Source organism: Trachemys scripta, chromosome 5, assembly GCF_013100865.1.
Source record: "Trachemys scripta elegans isolate TJP31775 chromosome 5, CAS_Tse_1.0, whole genome shotgun sequence".
Classification (NCBI taxonomy): domain Eukaryota; kingdom Metazoa; phylum Chordata; order Testudines; family Emydidae; genus Trachemys; species Trachemys scripta.
Window position 1 is genome coordinate 8698618 of NC_048302.1, and position 22787 is coordinate 8721404.

At 45.7% G+C, this 22787-nt stretch overlaps 1 protein-coding gene across 5 annotated transcripts in view; it reads left to right on the forward strand.

Annotated features, from left to right (window-relative positions):
• Positions 1-22787, forward strand: part of CSGALNACT1 (chondroitin sulfate N-acetylgalactosaminyltransferase 1) — a 90793-nt gene that overhangs the window by 62763 nt on the left and 5243 nt on the right. For all 5 annotated transcript variants that reach the window (XM_034771400.1, XM_034771402.1, XM_034771399.1 and 2 more), the window contains 5 exons: positions 2842-3058; positions 4459-4560; positions 13145-13323; positions 13824-13918; positions 17994-18075. In XM_034771400.1, the coding sequence (XP_034627291.1) occupies positions 2842-3058; positions 4459-4560; positions 13145-13323; positions 13824-13918; positions 17994-18075 (675 nt within the window). The remainder of the gene's footprint in view (positions 1-2841; positions 3059-4458; positions 4561-13144; positions 13324-13823; positions 13919-17993; positions 18076-22787) is intronic.

Here is a 22787-nt window from a genome sequence, read left to right on the forward strand (position 1 = left end):
TCTGATAGCTTTCTTTGATAGGATAACAAGTCTTGTGGAAAAGGGAGAAGCGGTGGATGTGGTATACCTAGACTTTAGTAAGGCATTTGGTACGGTCTTGCATGATATTCTTATCGATAAACTAGGCAAATAAAACTTAGATGGGGCTACTATAAGATGGGTGCATAACTGGCTGGATAACCATACTCAGAGAGTAGTTATTAATGGTTCCCAATCCTGCTGGAAAGATATAACAAGTGGGGTTCCGCAGGGGCCTGTTTTGGAACCGGCTCTGTTCAATATCTTCATCAACGACTTAGATATTGGCATAGAAAGTACGCTTATTAAGTTTGCAGATGATACCAAACTGGGAGGGATTGCAACTGCTTTGGAGGATAGGGTCATAATTCAAATGATCTGGACAAATTGGAGAAATGGTCTGAGGTAAACAGGATGAAGTTTAACAAAGACAAATGCAAAGTGCTCCACTTAGGAAGGAAAAATCAGTTTCACACATACAGAATGGGAAGAGACTGTCTAGGAAGGAGTATGGCAGAAAGGGATCTAGGGTTTATAGTGGACCACAAGCTAAATAAGAGTCAACATTGTGATGCTGTTGCAAAAAAAGCAAACGTGATTCTGGGATGCATTAACAGATGTGTTGTGAGCAAGACACAAGAAGTCATTCTTCCGCTTTACTCTGTGTTGGTTAGGCCTCAACTGGAGTATTGTGTCCAGTTCTGGGCACCGCATTTCAAGAAAGCTGTGAAGAAATTGGAGAGGGTCCAGAGAAGAACAAGAAGAATGATTAAAGGTCTTGAGAACATGACCTATGAAGGAAGGCTGAAAGAATTGGGTTTGTTTAGTTTGGAAAGGAGAAGACTGAGAGGAGACATGATAGCAGTTTTCAGGTATCTAAAAGGGTGTCATAAGGAGGAGGGAGAAAACTTGTTCACCTTAGCCTCTAAGGATAGAACAAGAAGCAATGGGCTTAAACTGCAGCAAGGGAGGTTTAGGTTGGACATTAGGAAAAAGTTCCTAACTGTCAGGGTGGTTAAACACTGAAATAAACTGCCTAGGGAGGTTGTGGAATCTCCATCTCTGGAGATATTTAAGAGTAGGTTAGATAAATGTCTATCAGAGATGGTCTGACAGTATTTGGTCCTGCCATGAGGGTAGGAAACTGGACTCGATGACCTCTCAAGGTCCCTTCCAGTCCTAGAATCTATGAATAAGTTCAGCAGCACCACCTTGTGGCTCAGCAAAAATTACACTCCAGCTTCATGAGTTTGGTGCTACATGCCCCAGTGCATGGCGTAAAGACAGGAAATTCACCACAGCAAGCCAATGCAACTAACGCCCCCCAGTGGTATGTGGAGACCTACCCAACTCATTCACAGGAACCTGTCCTGAGGTCTCCAGGCCATTAACAGCCTCGGTGACAAGGCCCAAGACTCCATCCGTATAGGGGCTAACCCCACAGCCCCTGTCCAGATCTCTCTGCATTCACCCATGGGACGTGACCACCTACCAAACTCTAGCTTCTGGACTATCCCTTCAAGGGACCTAAGCAATTCGGGGGCACTCTGCCTTTGAGCCTGAAAAAATCCTGGCAGAAAAAGACTTTTCTCCCTACTCCAGGCAATGAGTCAAAGGCCTACTACAATACAAATAAGCTGGAATTTTCCAAGAAGCCTAAGGATATAATACACCCAGCTTTGGTTGCATTTCAATGGGACTTGGGCTTCCAACTCCCCTAGGCTTCTGGGTGTTTTAGGTTTATCCTAGATCTAAAGTGGTTCAAACAGTTTCTGAGTTAGCCTCAAGAAAGAGTCCCTGAGATCAACTCTGGCACCTGTCCACATCCAGAGATTTCCTGGCCTCCATTGTTTTGAAGGTCATTACTGTCATACCAGCTCAGTCATACCGGAGATGTCTCAGATTCACAGCTGGTTCCTTGCACTCCAGTGCAGCCAGGCATATGCACCATGGATGGTCTCAGAAGCCAAAGTGGTGATCGCTGCAGCTGTGTGGCAATGAGGGGATCTTCATGATGACATGCTTGGTCACCTTGCTTACCAAGGTGAAATCCCCTCAGTGAGCATCCTGAGCAATCTCCGGGTCTCTGCTGCTCATAAGCAAAGGGCAGGGTTCCGTAACATCCTCGCAGACCCAATGGACATTACTACCCTGGAGGGATAAACCTTCCACGTCTCTAGAAAGCATCTAAAAAATGAGAGCTCACCATAGTCATTTCCTCACTCCCTGGTTTTGCAATTTAATAATGAAGGAGATGGTGTCTACCAGGACCTTGGACACTTTCTGTACAGGATTTTTCATCTGTGCCTAATAAAAACTCTCGGCGGGGGGGGGGGGGGGGGGAACCTAGTAATGTTGCTTCAGATACTTGTCAGTATCAGGAACCTGCTTCTCTGGGGGCTGGATGAATCAAATGTGTGGGGAGAGCTCCTTTCCCAAATCCCCCTGCCTTTTCCATCCCTGTGGACCCAGTGTTTTGGGGGATGACTGGCAGCCGTGTGCATTTGGAACATCTTGAAAATTAAGGAGCAAGCATCTAACAAGTTCTACTGTGGATGTGCAAATGGTGATTCTCAGAGACTTGTCATCTGGGTCGATTTTTACGGGAGATACAAAAGTCATCTTCCTAAAACCTGGGACTGTCCCCCGTCAGATTTTGAGTTCTGGTTTCAAACTATGGAAGAGCTGGTGCACATACTGATTTTTTGTGTCTCATTTATTTGCTGCTAAGTCTAAGTTACAAAAGCCACCTAATATTGCAACTTCTTCATGGGGAATCCAGTTTCATGCTAATGTTTCCCTTCTTTCATATTCTTCGAACAGGCATGTACCGAACAGAAAAAGACAAAGGCACGTTGTATGAGCTGACTTTCAAAGGAGACAGACCACACAAATTCAGACGAATCATTTTATTCAGACCATTTGGTCCCATCATGAAAGTGAAGAATGAGAACCTCAACATGGCCAACACGCTCATTAACATTGTCGTTCCATTAGCCAAGAGAGCCAGCAAGTTTCGACAATTCATGCAAAATTTCAGGTTTGTTTCTTTTTATGGATCTATAGCTATCTTGATATTTTTATACAGTATGATGCAATTTCTGCAAGCACCAGGGATTTTCCCAGTGGGGAAAAAAATATATTTTTACATAAAACCATCAATTTATCATTAAAAATATCCATTTGCGTTTGCTTGGATCAACAGATATTTCACATGAACAGCAATTAGCTTTAGCAGTGGAGACCAAGGGAAAAGGTTATTTTGCAGTCATCAGTGTTTCTGAAGTTGATGCACCATGTACTAGGTATTTCGTTCTTCGGAAACTTGTTATTTCCATCTTTGAGAGAGCAGGTGCCAGAACCACTTCAATGAATGTGTCAGTTTCACTCCCTAAGTAGCACAGGAAGGTTTCTAGAAAATAAGAGTCATTGTATTATCCCTGGACTGCTTGTTGAGGCCTCATCAAAAGGATAGATAGTGACAGAAAGGCAATAAGAAATGTGCCTGGACTCAAGAGTGTTCTCTCCTTGTTACTTTTGATCAAGGCTCTTTCTTTATGCTCTTCTTTCCCAACAGGGCTATAGCAATTGCAGGAATGGATATAATCAAGATGTAGCTCCCAGTCAGAACTAAGAATAACCTGCCCAGTGGTGGGCCTTGCATTCTGATAAGAAAATTGAGAGACACTCAAATAACTTAGCTGTGTAGTTGCCCAAGAAGGACACGCATCTTGACAGATACACATATTCTTAGGCCACATGATTTGTTCTCTCTTAGAGAAACGGAGGTGGGTCAGGTTAGGTAATATCTTTCATCGGACTAACTTTCGGTTGGTGAGAGAGAGAAAAGCTTTCGAGCCACACAGAGCTCTTCTTAGGTCTATCTTGAGAGTTTAGTTTGAGTCGATACTCCTTACAGATTTTTCAGGGACCTAACTAGACACACTAGTATTTAGAAGAAATAGAAATGAGGGTACAGGATTTTATTTCCCCCTTCTCTCACAGCCTCCTGGGGGCTGAGGTAGCACCTGCTGGCTTTAGTAGTTTGCCACACAATTGCTGGCTTTCCTACAGTGGCTTTTCTGTCCATCATGCAGGTGACTGGATGGGCTATTCCAATAGGGCTCTCTGCCATAACTCAGGTAACTACTAGATGACAATTTATAGCCTGCTAATGCAGAGCTGTGAAGTATCTTAGGTCCCATCCTGCAAGCTCATTCGAATGGAGCCAGTGTAGCTCTGGATGGGTTCAAGGATCTCAGTGAAGGGCTGCAAGGATCTCACTGGAGCCGTGCAAAGATCTCACTGGAGTGGTACCAGCAGAGAATTTGGTTTGCAGAGTCCAGCACTATCCTACATTCCCAGCTAGAGATGGCAGGTGTTGTTTGGGAAAGCAAACTTCCCAGGGCAATGAATGACTTGTTTTGATGTCTGTTCTAGGGAAATGGGCATTGAGCAGGATGGGAGAATTCACCTCACTGTAGTTTACTTTGGAAAAGAACAAATGAACGAAGTGAAAGCAATACTTGAAAACACCTCCAGGTGAGTATGGGTCTACATCGCTGCTTAGTGAGGCATGCTCCTCTCACACGCTGATAGCCCAAGAAGCCAGATTGCCTTTCCCTAGCACTGTCAGTAGGGGAATAGGTCATCCCTCTCTCCTTGTGTCAGTCAGAAATGAGATTACCCTGATGCTCCCTGATCTGCACTTGTGAATATTGATATTTAGAGCCATGGACTTAGGCCAGCGTAACTCCCACTCGACATCTGTAACAATGATCAGGCCTGAATTCCTCTAACGTTTGCATGAGCAGCTTCTATCTGTTGGCACTGAAGCTTAACTTGGAGAAATGTAGGTAGGCTGGGCTTTTCAATAGTGCCTAAGGGCATTAGACGCCCAAATCTCATTGAGTTTCAAAGGGATTTGGGCACCTAACCCCTTTAGACCTTTTGAAAATGCCAGTCTGAAATAGTTCCTGCACATAGTGAACTGTCGCTTTCCTTTTCTCCACCTTTATTATGACATGACATTTTTATAAGCAAATTACGTAATATGGTCTAGATGAAATTACTATCAGGTGGATACACAACTGGTTGAAAAACTTCTTTAGAGAGTTGTTATTAATGGTTTGCTGTCAAACTGGGAGGAAGTATCTAGTGGGGTCTGTCCTAGGGTTCAGTACTATTCAGGGCTTAAATTCAGCCGGAGCTGTCTGGAGCAGAGCTCTGGTAAATATTGTTAAACCCACAAGGCTGATGCCCCAAGCCCTGCCGCCTCCCATGGGGCGCTCTGGGAAATACTCGTTCAGAATTTAAGCTCTGATACTAGTCAATATTTTCACGAATGACTTGGATAATGAAGTCGAGAGTACACGTTTCGGATTTGCGAATGGCACCAAGCTGGGAGAGTTCTCTAGCATTTGGGAGGACAGGAACAGAATTCAAACTGACCTTGATAAATTAGAGAATTGGTCTTAAATCTACAAGATGAAATTAATTAAAGACGTGCAAAGTACTACACTTACGAAGGAAAAATCAAATGCATAACTACAAAATGGGGAATAACTGGCTAGGTGATAGCACTGCTGACAAGGATCTGGGGATTATCATGGATCATATACACTGAATGAGTCAAGTGTGTGATCTTGTTGTGAAAAAAGCAAATCATTCTGGGATATATTAACAGGAGTGTCATATATCAGACATGGGAGGTAACTGTCCTGCTCTATCAGCATCGGTGAGGCCTCAGCTGAAGTACTGTAACCATTTTTGGGCACCCCTCTTTAAGAAAGATGGGAACAAATTGGAGTGAGGCCAGAGGAGAGCAACGAAAATAAGAGATTTTCGAAAACCAGACCTAGGAGGAAAGTTTGAAAGAATTAGGCATGTTTAGTCTAGAGAAGGGAAGGCTGAGGGGAGTCTGTTGTATTAATGTAAATTGAATAAATGGGCCCAAAGGTCTGTAACATGACCCTGTCACTGACTGTTCAACATTAAACCATATTAAACAAGGTTTGGGATTGGATATACAGAGACTTCAGCCGGCTTAGTACCATGGCAAGCACGCCATTAAACATTTTTAGCCTTTTATTAAAATACAGAAAAGAAGGAAACAGCTAACGCATTTGAAATATAAAGTATTACGTTGGGCTTTCATTTTAACCATATCCCATGTTCCTTTCCCTTTAGCTAGAGAGTTTTTAGAAGGAGAAAAAAGCCTTATTTGACAGCCTTTTAGAAGATAATGACTGTCCTCTTTGGAGAAAAGAGATGAAATTCACTGGAGTGGGCTGGAGTTGTCTTTGATGCTGTTGTTGTTAAAGTCCCATTCTATTTCTTAAAAGACCAAACAAGACAAACACACACAAAGGGGAGAGAAAAGAATGGCAAAGATAGAAAATGCAGCTTCTGTCTCTGGTGTTGACTCTCACTGCTGCTGGAAAAACACAGGCACGGCACAGGTCTGATCAGTCACTCTGAGACCTGGCAAACTCGTACCAGCATCCGGCTGGTTAGGGCATTGCATTTAACTGCATTTCTGATCACAGGCGTACAGCAGTGTTGCAAAAATCTACAGTCTTGCCTGACTAAGCCAGATCCTTATTAGACAGAAAGGAAAAGGAGAGGGATAGGAAGGAGAAGAAGAAATAAGGTAGGGAATGAAGAGGACACACGGAGGTGGTGGGCGGAGGAAAGGGGGAGACACAAAGTCTCAGATCCCAGGTGGTGGTCAGAATTTAGCTGGAGCCACTAGAGGGGCTACTGTCATCTGGCTCCCTCCCTCTGGCCTGGTCTGGTCAGGACTTCTCGTGGGATTCGGACAAAGAAGGTCCAGGGTTCCAGGAGATGGTAGGGCCAGCAGCCATGGGGGTAAAGCTTGCTTCTTCCCCTTCTTTCAGTCAGCCAGTGTCACAGTAGTGAGCATTCCCCTCCAAAGTCTCTTCTTTTAAGGATCCTACAAAAGGAGTAGTGGGTGGCATAACCCGTCCCTTCATTATTTTGTCCACCAATTAGGCCTAATTTTTGACAGACCAATTTTGGCTCATTGATTTCAGATCTCACACTTCTCTTAACACTAGGGTGACCATACGTCCAGTTTTGGCCGGGACAGTCAATTTTTTAAACCCTGTCCCGGCTGTCCCGACTTTTTTTTTTTTTGCATAAGTGGGCACCTGTCCCGTTCGCTCTTGTTGACTTCATCAGTTGGCAAGAGCAAATAGGACAAATGGCCATTTTTGTCAAAAAAGTGTGGTGTGGAGGAACGTGCGGGATGGGGGCAAGTGGAGATGCCAGCCCCACGCAAAGGGGGAAGCAGGGCTGTGGGGGGCAGGCAGGCTTCCAGCAACAGCCCTGGGGGGCGGGGGAGGGGTGAGAGCGGGACAGAGCTCCAGCGACCAGCAACAATCTCACATGGGGGCGGGGCAGGGTTTCAGCAACCAGCAACAGCCTCATGGGGGGGAGGAGGTGGCGCTCGGGTGAGCAGCTGGGGCCAAGCCCACAGTGTGGGGGGGTGGGGGAGTTCTCTGCAGGAGCTTGGGCGAGTAGCTGGGGGTATCCCGTTTTCCCACCCTACTTAACACAGTCCTTGAGTTATTTCAGGAGGCCTTTTTGTTTGGACAAATTCAGTCTTCCTGTTTCCCTTTTGCTCCCTTTTCCCACCAACATTTGTTGCTATAGGTTACGGTGACATTTTGTGAACTGTTACTCGTTTTTCACAGTTGAGCTCAAAGGGAGGGCAAATTTGTAGGCCCTGTTATCACAACAAGACCTGAGAACAACCTTCAAATATGTAAAGGATTGTTATAAAAAGGATTGCGATCAGTTGTACTCCATGTCCACCGAGGGTAGGACAAGAAGTAATCAACTTAGTTTGCAGCAAGGAAGATTTAGGCTGGATAGTAGGAAAAACTTTCTAACTATAAGGACAGTTAAGAACTGGAACAGGTGACGTAGGGAGGCTGTAGAATCCATCATTGAAGGTTTTTAAGAACAGGTTGGACAAACACTTATCAGAGATGGTCTAGGTATACTTAATCCTACCTCAGCCTGCGAGGCTGGACTAGATGGCTTCTCAAAGTCCCTCCCAGTGCTACATTTCTCTAGTTCTATCATTAAGAGCTCTAAGGAATTACAGAGAAGAAAAGTAGAGGGAGAGAGAGAGACTGCTAAACCAGGATCAAAGTTAAAACCTGGTGCTAGCCCAGCTCTGAGCTTTATGCTTCTTCGCACTGTTTCTGTTATGTGACCGAAACAGAGAAATAAAATTATTGTGCCTTTTGAAAATCTGTCAGAAGTCACAGTGGGACTGATTCCTTCTGAAAATCTAGCCTTATCTCAGCAACCTGAGCCATGCAGCTTGAGAGTAATGGTCTGCCTACTGCTTCTGTTTTTCTCGTGCTCGAGATGCATTCAGCGAGTGCTGCTTTGGAAAATACCAGGCAAAAATACATGGCTCTAGTTCTGAACATTAGTGAATTCTGTTCATTTTGCATTTGCAGTTCTAAGGAGAAAAAGTGTGTAGAGGCCTAGCTTGAAATAATGGATCTATTAAGATAACCCTGCGCTGTTGTCAAAGGGCAGTTCCGTTTGGCAGTTGATTACTTCGCTGTTATTATGTTGTTATTATGTTCAAATGGCATGAAATGGGATTTCAGGAAAAGTTCGGAGTCATTAGCTTGACTCAAACTGTTGGACCGTTCCACAGTCTCAGCTGTACCTCGGTTTCAGATTTCGGTCCTGTTCAGTTCTTAGTGCAATAACATCCATTGACGGCGTGGAGGGTGGGGCAAGGTGGGCATTTACTAGCAAATTAGGCTGTATGAGACATTCACGCTGAGGAGTGATGTTAACAAACACCTCTGTGGCCCATGTCGGCACGGACAGTTCGTTTAACAGTGTGTCAGCGAGTCATGGTTAACGCTGTTGTTCCAACCGGTTTTTAACCATAACCAGGTGACATGATGGGAAACACAATGGTCCCTTTCTGTGCTGACAGCTGAGCTGTGTTTGCCATGGGTTCTGCTACCGTGACTCCTCCAACACAACCTAATTTTCTAGTGGTGACCAGCTCTGGGAGAAAGAGCTCTCTCTTAACCCCCCCTGCATGTGATGTGGCTTTTCAGAGGGCAGCTAGAAAGGCCTTGGAAAATTCACCTCAGCGTTACCTGCTCTTGTAGATTATCATCTTCCTAGCCAGGTGACTGTTTCTGGGCAGGTCTCGGGATTCTTAGAACAAGTCTGGCCAGAAAGTGGTACCCGAAGGTACATGAGAGATGTTACTGGAGAGAGCATTCATACGGCGTTATGCTAGAACATGGCAGAGGAGGCCAGTAGGGGGACTGTGGACGGTGGGCCGGCTGTGAACCTACACAGGACCCCTGGAAAGGGCACAAGCGATGTGGCTGGGTCTGCCACTAAATGATCACTCACATGGCTTGTCATTAGGCATATCCCAGGAAGAAGGAATGTGCCTCTCTGTTACTGTTATTAGCAGCAGGATGATACACCGGTGCACATGGCTTCATGCTCAGACTAGCCTTCAGGTTTGGTAGCAGCAGCAAAGGCGGGCTGGAGATGCCGAAATCTGAGTTAGGTAGAATTCATCAGTGGCACAGCCTGGTCCGCACTCTCCTGGTCAGAAAGCTGCTCATGCGTCCTTAGGGGCCAGCACTGCTGTCAGGATTCCGTGGTTCTCACTTCACTGCCAGCGTACAATGCTGGGAGCCAGGGGCCTGCAGGAGTTCAGAGAAAACAATGCTAATGACCCCGGTGTGTGGACCTGCCCATACCTCACTCGTGTCAATGCTCCATTTCAGTAGGCTAAGCAGCAATTGGAACATGATGACGCAGCACAGGAAAAGGGCTGGTTTATAAATATCTGCTCAGCATCATGACCAAGCTACAACAGCTTCTACCTCTGCTGATGCTGGGAGTTCCTGGCAGGGTGGTGCTGCTGCTGGGGTGATGTGTCTGGCCAAGGCGCAGTGTTAGACCCATCTGCACATGCCAAAAGAGAAGTTCAGAGCAATGGAATGGAAGACAATGGGGAAATCACCTTGTCTGAACGAGGAGTACAGCCCCCCTGTTACTGAGTCCCGTCCCCCCCCTTAGGTACAACCTCCTCCAGAGCATGGCCTCCAATAATCGCTCTGTGGCTGGGTGGGGCAAGGGACTGACAGAGGTCGATGGAATGCCAAGAAGCGCTTGGCCGTTGTCTCTCATGGGTGTGGAATGGAGCCATTCTCCATCATGAGAGGAAGGATGTGGTGAGAGCCTTAATCTGGGACTCCTCCTGTGTGATGTCAGACCAGTCACTTAGGCCTGGATCTTCAAAGGTATTTAGGCACCCGCTTTCCATTGATTTCAATGGGTGTTAGGTGCCTACATAACTTTGAGGATCAGGGTCTCAGTCTTTGTGTGCCTCGGTTTCTCACCTGTACAATGGGGATAACAACATCTTCCTACCTCACAGGAGTGTTGAGGGATCAGTACTTTAAAGATTGTGAGGTGCTCAGATTGTAGGTGATGAGGGCCTGATAAATACCATAGATAGATCATTGTCAGCAGAATTAATTCCCTATTTCTAATGCGTTTGTTAGTTTAACAGAATACTTGTCTTAAACACACTGCCTGTTCAAACCAACTGAGATGAAAGCACCGTGTTCTTCCAGATTGTATTCCACAGGCATTTTTGACACATTACGCCTTCTAATGATCATTTCAGTCCCTCAGTAAGGCGTTGTCTACACTACACAGCTTTTAGCGACATGGCCGTCTCGCTAAAAATGTAAATGCTGTTTGTCGGCACTTTTGCCGACAAAATACTTCCACCCTCTACGAGCGGGGTTCGCGTTGTCGACAGGAGAGTGCCCCTGCCGACAACGAGCCGTTTACGCTGCCACTTGCTGCGCAAAACTTTTGTCTTTCGGGGGGGGCTTTTTTAAGCACCTGTGAACAACAAAAGTTTTGTCATTCAATTGGCAGTGTGGACAAAGCCCAAAAGTGATTCCATTTGTTAGCCTATTTTGTAAGCTCCTTGGGACAGACACTACATACTTCTCTGCATCTTCTACAGCTCCAGCTACACCAGGCTTAACAAATGCTAAGCGATAAAAATTAAAAGGAAAATCCCACTATTTGCAATTCGCAGATACATTTCTAATCGGAGAATGATGATGCAGCAGCTCTGCTGTCAAACACAGACGGGATGACAAAGCAGTTGACTTGTGATTTAGCAGCTTGTGGGGTTCTTCCATCTAATGAGATCAGTCACTCCCCACCTTGTGTATCCTGATCACTAATTAGCCTGGGGATTTAACCAATGTGCACCATCAAAGTGCTGCTTAACGGTCCTAAAATAATTGAAGATGATCACTTTTGGCATCCTTCCAGGAACTTCAGAGCAGACTGCTAGCGCTTCAGTTATTTTGGATCATGCCAGGTTTTAGCACAGAAGCTCCAGGAAAAATAGGGAAATGGCTTACGGACCAGGAGTTGCAGCAAATCGTCATGTTCAGCCTGTCCACGTGGCTGTGTGATGATTTCCATATGCACATGTGCCTTGATTTTCTGGGGGGGGATTAGAGAGTTCAGAGACCCTGACAATTCTGAGCTTGATTTTTCTTTGATGTACTTGGGCTTTGACTGTGAGCTGGCCAATGGCAGGTCCACCAGATATAGGGACGATGGGATTCTTTCAGCATGGGCACACGCTACAGTCAGGCTTCCAGCTTGCCGCAAACCTTTGCAGGGCTAAATGGGTTCTCTGCCTGTGTTTGTTCTGGTTCTTGTATCACGCGGCATTCCCCCAGTTCATATTTACATATACTTGGGTGAACTTCTTACCTTTCCCGTGTTTCACTTTCAGACTTCACTACCAACCTTCTAAGTACCATTGCTAGCTTACCTCACGGCTTGGCGTGGCATAGTTATTGCTTCATGAGCCCGTTTCATTTCCCATTTAAGGGCCAGGGCTTCAAATGGTTTCAGCACCCAGCAGCGCTCATTGTTCTCAGTGGGAACTGCTGGGTGCTGAGCATATTTGAAAATCCAGCTACTTCAGTCAGGTGCACTCAGCTCCCATGAAGACCAAACCCTGAGGCTACATCTACACTGCAATAACAGACCAGCGGCATGGCGTCTCGGAGCTCTGGTCAACTGACTTGGGCTCGTAGGGCTTGGGCTACCCAGCTAAAAACAGCCCTTTGGGCTCAGGCTGGACTCTGGGCTCAAACCCGGTGAAGAGGGGGGGAGGGTGTCAGAGCCCAGGCTCCAGTCTGAGCCCAAATGTCTACAATACTATTTTTAGCCCTGCCTGCAGCCCAAGCCCTGCTAGCCTGAGTCAATTGACCTGAGCTCTGAAACTCGGAGACTTTGGGTCTTTTATTGCAATGTAGTTGTATTCTGAGTCTCTCCGTATTGTTATCCTTGGCTAAGCATGTGTTACCAAGAGCGCAGTTTATCCATCACACACGTATCCTCTTTTTCACACATGAGCTGTTGAAATAATCTGTTTTTCTGTTATTGGACCACAAGCAGTAAATCCACGTTAGGTTTCTCAAGATGGTTGGATTTAAACCAGGAGCAGTTTAAGGAATATAGAGTATGTAAAATGGATGTGTTTATCTGGAGGCTGATCCAGAGTCCATAGACGGCAGTGAAAGGACTCCCAGTGACTTCTGTGAGCTTTTGTTCTTTTGTTAGTTTTTCAATCCAACTCAGGTACATTTTATTTGATTTTAGGCAATGGTATTTAACATTAATGCACAATGATATCTCTAAAAATGAGAATGAATATCTCTTTAAAATATTAGTTTTAAAATTTACAACTTGGACATAAAATAGCTAGATGATTGTTTTATTAAAATGGGATCGAACTCCTTCTCTCTTACTGCTGTTTACAGGTTTCTTTCACAGCCTATGAATATTATCCCAGAAATATTAAAAAAGACTTCTAAGTATAAGATCTGAGTTAGATTCCATTCCTAATTTGCCTAGTGTGTCATGGAAATACACCCCCTATTCCTCTTTTTAAATATGTCGTTCAGTAAATACAATGACATTAATGAAGAGTTGACTGCCCCTTTTATCTCTTAAACCTCATCTCACGTACTGCTGCTCCTCCTAGATCAGCTAACTTCAAGAATTTCACCTTTATCCAGCTGAATGAAGAATTTTCGAGAGGGAAAGGATTAGACATAGGTGCTCGCATTTGGAAAGGAAACAACGTCGTTCTCTTTTTTTGTGATGTAGATATATACTTCACTGCTGAATTCCTGAACACCTGTAGATTGAACACACAGCCAGGTATGGCTACCCAGAGCATTTACTCCTTTAAACAGGCTTCTCTTTATTGTGTAATAACCTTCACTAACGTGTTCCTTCTTTCAGGTGGGTAAGCAAGCTATAGTAAGGCATTCTTAACATTCAGCTCAATTAAGAGTAAAGACCTATATTGCTGATTGTCACATTTTAGATAGAGTGAAAAGAAAAACAAATTGTCAGCTTCCCCTATGATTGAATTCCTTGCCTTTGTCACCTTGTTTTCTGGGGCCCATCTGGGTCATTTTGTCAACCTACATCCGCATGTTCACATTCTCCATCCAAACCACAACACTCTGAGACTGTGGGCCTTATCTAAAACCCAGAGAAGGCAATGGAAGTCTTTCTATAGACTTGAATGGCATTTGGATCAAGCCCTAAGTCTGTTTCCAGCATCACAGAGAAGCACAAGTTTAATCTAGTTTTAGAGCATCAAACAACTTTATCGGTAATAACTTTCTTTTTTAATCCATTGTGATTTCTAGGGAAGAAAGTATTTTACCCAGTTCTTTTCAGCCAGTATAACCCAGGTATAATTTACGGGCACCATGGTTCCATCCCACCCTTAGAACAGCAGCTGGTAAGTAACTGGCTCTAAAAATGCATGCTTTGAACCGCACATAAAACTTTCCCTTCAGGAAGATATCTGTGCTTGCGAATAGAATTTCACCATCTCGGGTCCATTGAGATGCGGTATGCAGAATACGTAATTTATTGGGTCCAGCGCGTTCTGTGGTAATGTTTCACACTCTAGCAGCTTAGCTAACAGCTTTATCTTAAAGCATATTTGATATTTACATTTGTAAATTAAGAATTTAAATGTAGGCTGTTTGTCTGCCAAAAGCGACATTATGTTGACCAGATTCCACTTCAGGGAGTGTACAGCTCTGGGGCTAATGAACCCCTTCATTTTCTTAGCTTCCTCATCTCTCTAAGGTAACAGGACTGTTTCTCTACCTTGTGTTTTGTGAGGCCATAAAGAGTTTGGAGCTCGTTGGACTGATGGTGCAGGAAGGTAATTAATCATTGGAACAGACTCCCACAGGCTGTAGTGTGGATTCTCCATCACTTGAGGTTTAAGTTGAAATTGGATGTCTTTCTAAAAGCTAGGTTCTAGTTCAGGGGTCAGCAACTGTGGCATACGTGCCAAAGGCGGCATGCGGGCTGATTTTTAGTGGCACTCTGCTGCCAGCCGGGGTCCCGGCCGCCGGCCCCGCTCAGCCCGCTGCCGGCCTGGATTACGGAACCCCAGACCAGCAGCGGGATGAGCCGCTCAGCCCACTGTCGATCTGGGGTTCCGGACGCCGGCCCCGCTCAGCCCGCTGCCAGCCTGGATGGATGGAACCTGGGCCGGCAGCAGGCTGAGCGGGGTCGGCGGCTGCCGGTCTGGGGTTCCGTCCGCCGCCTGTGCTGCCAGTCTGGCACGCAAAACCTTTTACTTGCACGTGAAACCTTAAATTAAGGAAGACTTGGCACACCACTTCTCAAAGGTTGCCGACCCCTGATCTAGCTCAACCACAAGGTGTTGGACTCAGTGCAACAATGGCTGGGTGAGGCTGGGTGCTATGCAGGAGGTCAGACTAGATATGATCCTTATGGTCCCTTTTCGCCTTAAAAATGTATGGGCCAGAACATCCACAGGTGTGAATCGTTATAGCCCCATTGACTTCAATCCAGCCCCATGCATGAATATGGACAAAGAGTTGCTATTTGAAAGTGAGGCATGCAGTGTGAGTTAAGTCCAGGCGTCTCTGGCGGGCCAGAGGGAAGATAAGTTGGGGAGGAGTCAGAGTGAATCCCCTCTCCAGAGAAGTGACTTTGCTCGGGACAGAAATGTTGCTTTGCAGCACTGTTCTGGAAGCAGACAGCAGAGGTCCAGCTCCTTCACGCTCTTGCTCTGTCAAGTGCTGATGTTCTAGAAGGTGCTTGAGAAGTTGCTCCATTTACACACAAAGTCACTGCACTCCTGTTTCTCCCTGAAGATCCTGCTCATCCGACTGGATCTCCACCCTTGGGCCCACACACATGCGCCCTGGCCTAAGGCGACCCCTGGAGTTCGTAAACTCAGAGCCGTAGAATCCAGAAATTAACAAGCCTTATGGCTTCAGCTAGGTTCTCCTCTGCTCAGGTCTGTTCTGACCACAGCCGGTAAAGAGGCCGCCACTGCTTGCCAGAGCTCATTCCACCTCAGTGTCAGGGTTCAGTGTACCCCCCCCCCGGTGCCTCTCCCATGCTGGAATTGTTTGAGGTGTCATATCAGAAAGGGCCCAACAAGAGCTATAAGGTGGGATTTTGAAAAGGGCCAAAAGGCCAGATTTGCGAAGGCATGTAAGTGTTGCTGCATTCAGCGTTGCAATGGCTAACGGATTTAGATGCCTCATTCTCATTTTCAAAAGTGATTTCGGCACTCACAAGCCTAAATCCCATCAACTGCCAATGAGACTTTGGCTCTTTGGTGCCTAAATCCCATTTGGAATATGTTAGGCTCCTAAATACATTAGGCACTGCACTGCAGCAACACCTTTACAAATCTGGGCTAAGTAACCGAGGCGCACACGCCCCATTGACTTTGCCTTTTGAAAACTCCATCCCAGGTGTTTTAAAATCCTTTCCTGCTATTACCGGACGTACCCTGTCTGAGACATTCTAAAGTGGCTGGCCATATCCCTCTCAGATAGAATCAGGAGACACTCCTATCAGATGAGGGGGAAAAAATACAAAATAGGGCTTGTTTACAAAGCAGATGATTTGTATGATGAACAGGAAAAAGCTTTTTCCTCATTTACAGTGGGATCAGTGAACAGACAACAAATTCGTGAAACTATTCCGTGTGACGTATCCTCTGTGTTATTAAAACGAGAGCTTGGAAAATCCATTGAACGGTTTATTCCAAACAAAACCTTTCCTGATACCACCACTGAATTCACACTAGTTCTTATCTTTCTGCTGCAGCCTGGCCCGAGAACCCCAAGCTTGTCAACAGTTTGTATAGGAAAGGAAACAAAAATGTCATTATAAAACTAAAGTTAAACCCCACTGTTCGCTTTGTCAGGACTGCACAAATATTTATAGCTAACATCAGAATTGTGCAATGTGATGCCTGCCTCGGAGAAGCATCTTGCTATAAAGAAGAGACCTTGCCAATATCATTTTTATTTAGTTAATCATATTTTCATTCCAGATTTCTTCCTGGGCAAATGGCCAGCTCAGTGCCATTAAAACAAGAACACTGTTGGCCGCCTACCGTGCTGCGTGTGCAGCTGAGAAAGTAGCCCTCAAAAAGCTTTGAAAGAAATTGATTTGTGCGGTAGCGGCTAGTTCTAATGGGAAATTATAGTGCTAATGCATACAAATAACTTGCTGTAAAGCCACTGCTATGGTGATTTCCTGTTCCAATGCAGGCTTGTAACAGATGGCTTCTTAGTGCCTATTAATGGATTTGCAGTTTATGGCTATTAAAGGGGAAGAAGAAATGAGATCAGAGAGGGATGCAGTAGTGGCAGAAAAGCAAAAGGAGCAGGACTGAAATAAGAAAAGGCTAGTACTGAAAATGGAGACATGAAAAGAACCAGAAGGGTGGTCAGTGGGCTACACTGGGGCTCGCAATCAGGGGTGAATTCCCAGCTCTGTCACAGACATGTGTAACCTTGGGCAAGGCACTTAGGCCAAGATTTTCAAAAATAGGTGCCTAATGCCGGGACCCAACACCCATATTTAGGTGGCCAAGTAGGTGGCCTGATTTTTCAATAGTACTGAGCACCTGGCAGCTCTGCTTGAAGTCAGGGGGCGCTGCTGGGTGCTCAGCACTTGAGAAAATCAGGCTACTTACTTAGACACCACAATACAAACTTAGGCCCATAACTTTAGATCCTTATTTTTGGAGATCTTGGTCTTCACCTCGCCGTGCCTCAGTTTGTCATCTGTAAAATCAGGACAATGGCACCTCTGTTGTCTGTCTCATCAATGTAGACGGTTAGCTCCTTGGGGGCTGTGTATTACTACATGTAGGTACAGCACCTAGCACCATAACACCCTGAACTTGGTTAGCTCCTCCGGTCCCAGCGGTATTTCAAATAATATTTCACTCTCACAGGCTCTCCTAATTTTTTATGTCAATTTGTAGGAGGTTTTAAGTCATTTTGTTCCACCAGCCAAATTGCATCTGTAAACAGTGTCATATTGGTTCTGAGTCATTTTAGAAGAGCCCTGAAGTCATTTTGCTAGTGCAGCACTCTTGTAAACTATAATCAAAAGGTGCCACCCATCTGTCCCATACATGAGACTGGCTCACTTCATGATGTATGAATATATCCCCAAGAAAGATTCAGATCCTGTGGAAAATAAGCTGTCATTTAGAATAACAACCTTCCTGGTTATGAAAATAATCTTCAGAAGGTGACTGTTATGATGCAGTGTTTTCCTGAGTCTGCAGACAGCCAGCCTGCAGTTAATTTTAGCAGAAACTTTCAGCGGAAATCTGCCACTATTGAAGTCAATTAGAGCTGGGTCAGGCCCTTATCCACTGATAGGGTATAATGCAGTATGGGATAGAAGAAAGTGAGGTGGCTGTTCCTAGCCACCCTGTAGGGGTGTCCCTCTTTTGCTCAGGTTACAAATTCTACTGCTCTGATATAAATGTTCCTTTTCCCCTCCAGGTTATAAAAAAGGAAACTGGATTCTGGAGAGACTTTGGCTTTGGCATGACATGTCAGTACAGGTCTGATTTTATCAACATAGGTAAGAACATGCACTTAACTAAACCTGCTTTAGAGATGCTGGCTCAGATGCTCTTCCCCAGTGCAGCCCCTTTGTGCAGGGCCGGACGACAACATTTTGGCACCTGAGGCGGGAGCTCAAATGATGCCCCCATGTCCCTTCGCTTGGGCTAAAACTTTGAAAGGTCTCAATTCTGCCTTCTTCCTGTTCTACTCCTCTCATGGTACTGCTCTGCTACCCACCCCAATAAAGGAGAACTAACAACTTAAAATGCCTTGTTCCAAAATTTTAAGTAACACATTTGCTGTTTAGGCGTTTGAAAGTTAACTTTTCTTGTCTGCATAGTAAACACTGGCATTTTTAGCTGTTTGAATAATCCAAGTGGTGCTTTCTGTGCCTTCTTGGTTGCAAAGATTTGAACTGCTTCCTGCTGAAGGTCCACAGTCTGGGCCAGCTCATGCTCTGTTGAGATGGTGGCAAGGCCGACCAGCCTCTCCTGTGTCATTGTGGAGCGTAGATGTGTTTTTTATTAACTTCAGCGTGGAGAAGCTGCGTTCTCCAGTGGCAACTGTTACAGGAAGTGTTAGAAGTATGCGCAGAGCAACAAAAGCATTTGGAAAGAGGGTGGTCATCTTATTTGTGCACATATATTCCAGAACAGCATTTGGAGTTGATCCTGCTGAAATGTATTTTGAAAGGGCTTTCAGTTCATCGCCTAAATCACTCGCATCAATATCGTGCATGTCATCATGTGTCAACACTGTCTCTAGTGCCCTGCATTGCTGGTGTAGGACTTCTTCAGGTATAATGAGGAGTTTTGGAATATCATATAACATCCCAAATATACTGCTGTGTTCCTTGAGCTGCATGAAACGTTCTTCAACTGACTGTATTGCACAATGTAGCACCTGGTTAAAGAATTCCACTTTGAATTGTTGTTTGGGGTCTCTTATGGGATTATCCCGTGCCTCGTAATCAAAATGTCGTCTTCTTCAGTGACACTCGTATTCTTGAATGGGTGGGAAAATAGCTTCGGTGTGAAGTTCCTCTGCCAACTTCTGTGCACTCTTCAGAATGTTTTGAAATCCCTCATCTGACTGGTAAGACTGTAGGTATGATTGCTTTGTCCGGTTATCATAGAATCACAGAATATCAGGGTTGGAAGGGACCTCAGGACGTCATCTAGTCCAACCCCCTGCTCAAAGCAGGACCAATCCCCAGACAGATTTTTGCCCCAAATCCCTAAATGGCCCCCTCAAGCATTGAACTCGGGTTTAGCAGGCCAATGCTCAAACCACTCAGCGATCCCTCCCCCCAAAAATCAAGGAGGGTACTGAAGAGCTGCCTCTTGAAGTTCTTGGGGGATTCCACAGGGGGAAATGATCCCCCCTATACCTGCGCAGGGACTTGAATCCTGGACCCTCCCGCCTCCCCCCCCCCCAAAAAGGTCATTGAGTCCAGCCCCCTGTCTTCACTAGCACTAGTTGTTCCATTGCTCCAGATATATCAAGGTCAACACCTTGGAGTCTCTTGCTTACAACATTTATTTCAAACAGGATGTCATGTCACAACACTAAACCACACAGAAATTGGAAGTTATGTATGTTTCTGGTGATTCCATTTCCCTCAGCCACTGTTCTCCTATGAACAGTTCCTGTCATAGCATTATCCTCCATAATGGCAACTATGGCATCGTCTATCTTCCCAATTTGGTGTTTGATAGGCTTTATCGCCTCCACTCGACTTTCCCATCACATGGCACTCAGTGGTTTCAGAGTCGGAGAGGATATTCCCAGATGTTGCTTCAAAATTTGCCATTGATGAGTTGATGCAGAGAAAAATACATAGATGCTTTGAATTACATTAAAAAATTCGACAAAGAGTCCTGTGGCACCTTATAGACTAACAGAAGTATTGGAGCATGAGCTTTTGTGGGTGAATACCCATTTCATCAGACGCATTAAAAAATTCAGCACTCTCACTAGAAGCTGATGCTGCATCACTGACCACCAAGTTCAATGAATGAGAACTGCATGGGACAAAAAAAGCTCGAGGGTTTAACTCTCAGATCCATGTCTGCACTCCTCTGTTCTTTCCTCTCGTGTTGGCACCATTATCGTAGCCCTGACCTCTCATGTCAGCTATCACAATTCCCGTATCTTCCAGCTTTTTAAGAAGCACATTTGTCATACCAGCTCCTGTAGTATCATCAATGTCAATAAATTCTAGAAAATGCTCTCTGACAGTTACCATTGCAGGGACATTTTCACTAAGGTCTGTTGTTGTTACAAAACGCACCATTAAAGTCATTTGTTCCGTATGGCTGATGTCAGGTGTGCAGTCCAGAATAACAGAGTAATGACTTGCTGTCTTCAGATCTGCCACAATCTTCTGTTTGACTTTTGTTGCCAGTAACTGTATGATGTCATTTTGAATTGTTTTTCCAAGTGGTGTGTGTACATTTCTTGGGTGGTGACTCTTCTTAGATACTCCTGGAGTACAGTATCAAACTCAGCCATCAGCTCCACAATTTTAAGGAAGTTTCCATTGTTTGGCACATGCAGCTGATCTGAAGTGCCACGTAGTGCTAGGTTTTGGGTAGCAAGCATTCTCACAATGGCAACGAGCCTTTTCAGAACATTTTGCCAGTAAAGAGACTCTGGTGCAATTTTCTTTTGATGCTGATCATCTATAGTAGCCTTTAACCTTCGTCACATCTCAAGCTCTTTCCACCTATGGAATCATAGAATATCAGGGTTGGAAGGGAGCTCAGGAGGTCATCTAGTCCAACCCCCTGCTCAAAGCAGGACCAATTCCCAACTAAATCACTGGAATGCTATCTGGTGATTTGCTGCCTTCTCATGGCATGCCAGATTTCTAGCCAGATTTTTCCAGTCCTTTGTTCCTGTAGAACCCAATGTGGCTGCAACATTAGACTGCAACAAAAACAGTATGCAGCATTCCGGGTTTTTGAGTACATAAGCCATGGCCTCTCTACTTTGTCACCATTGGGGATTTCACGCCAGTAATGTGGTGAATGGAAACTTCTATTTTCATTGTCTTTGGGGAACATGAAGTTTTTCACTTGCTGTGGCCCATGCAGTACAAGGAAGTCCCTCAGGCTACTGCTCAAGTGGGTCCACAGTCCTGGATCATCTAGACTTAAGGAACTAAACTCAGCAGCAGCTGTTTCTTGCGCCTCCACCACACTCTTCTCTGATCTACACTTTTCTTCAGGAATGTGCATGGTTACACCCATTTGAGATGGAGATATGGATGCTGCAGTAGCTGCCAGGTCTGGCTAACTGGAAGATCAGGCATCTCCTCACCACACACATCCTCACTGGGGCTGGAAGGTTCACCGTGAACATTTGTGTCTGTGTATCTCAGGAGAGCTCCTTCCTGCTTAGATAGAAAAGCTTCTTTTGCTTTCTGTCTTTTTCTGAATGCTGCCCCAGAGGGGCGTTTTCTTCTTTCACTAGGACGGCTGTTCTGTGCCAGCTATAGTGGCTCTCAACACTCAATTGAAGGGGACAAATAAGCAGGCTGGTAGCAGAGACTGAGTGAGGGAAGATATCAGTGTCTTAAGGGCCTAACTGGCTCCTACTATTTCAGTTGACTGCCTGTTCTCCTCAAGTGGGTTCAGGGAAGCAGCAGGAAACAGGAAGCTCCCTGAGAAGCTGGTGTTAATCAGTCCAGGCTCCTGGGGGTGCTGGAGAGGTACACAAGAGGCTCCTCCTCCTCTCTCTCCCTGCAGCTCCTGCTGCTTTCTGTTATTCCCTATCACCTTTTCGCCTGCCTCCCTGTTATGTCTCTTGTGCCCTCCTTCCTCCAGCACAGCACTCCACCATCTCTGTGCATCTCGAGCAGAGAGAATACATAGGCACCCGCAGCAGACACAATTTTCTACACTCTGGGTCCTAGCGGCGGCCCCTGCGCGCGCGCGCACACACACACACACACACACACAGAGTTTGGCACCTGAGGCGGCTGCCTCAGTTCGCCTCATGGTAAGGCCAGCCCTGCCTTTGTGCCACTCCCCTGTGAAGGGGCCGTGGCCTACCACTACTGTACTGTGGCTATTCCTACCTGCCATACGGGACCCTGGAGGCTGTAGCCAGCTGGCACACTTTAGAGCAGCCCCAAAGCTACTCTAAACTACTCCAGGACCCTTTGGGCTCCCCAGTCAACCATTAGTTGTGCCTAGTCGCTATTGGGCACAGCTGAGAATCTAGTTCATTTACACCAGGTGTCCCCAACGTGGTGCCTGCGGGCGCCATGGTGCCCACCGGGGCATCTATGTGCACCCACCTACTGGCCGCCAGACAAGCAGCCGCTGAAATGCTGCCGAGAAGCGGCAACGTCAAGAAGTGCTACCGCCAAAATGCCGCCGCATTTCGGCGGCGACGCCTCTCGATGACGCTGCTTCGCAGCGGCATTTCGGCGTCTGCTTGTCCGGCGGCCACGGGGTCCTCGGCGGCTAGTCGTCCAGTGCCTGCCCCACAGAAAAGGTTGGGGACCACTGATTTACACTATTTGGGGCTAATTCAGACTGGGTATCAGAAATGTATTATGATGAAACAGCTGTTTCCAGTATAGTCCTTTTAAAATTCTCTATTTGAAATGTCCCTTGGGCCTTTGCATTTGGAAGAGCTGAGGTCAGAGTAGTTGATGGAGAAATCTCACTAGGTCAGTGGTTCCCAAACTTTAACAACCCGCGAACCTCCCAAGAG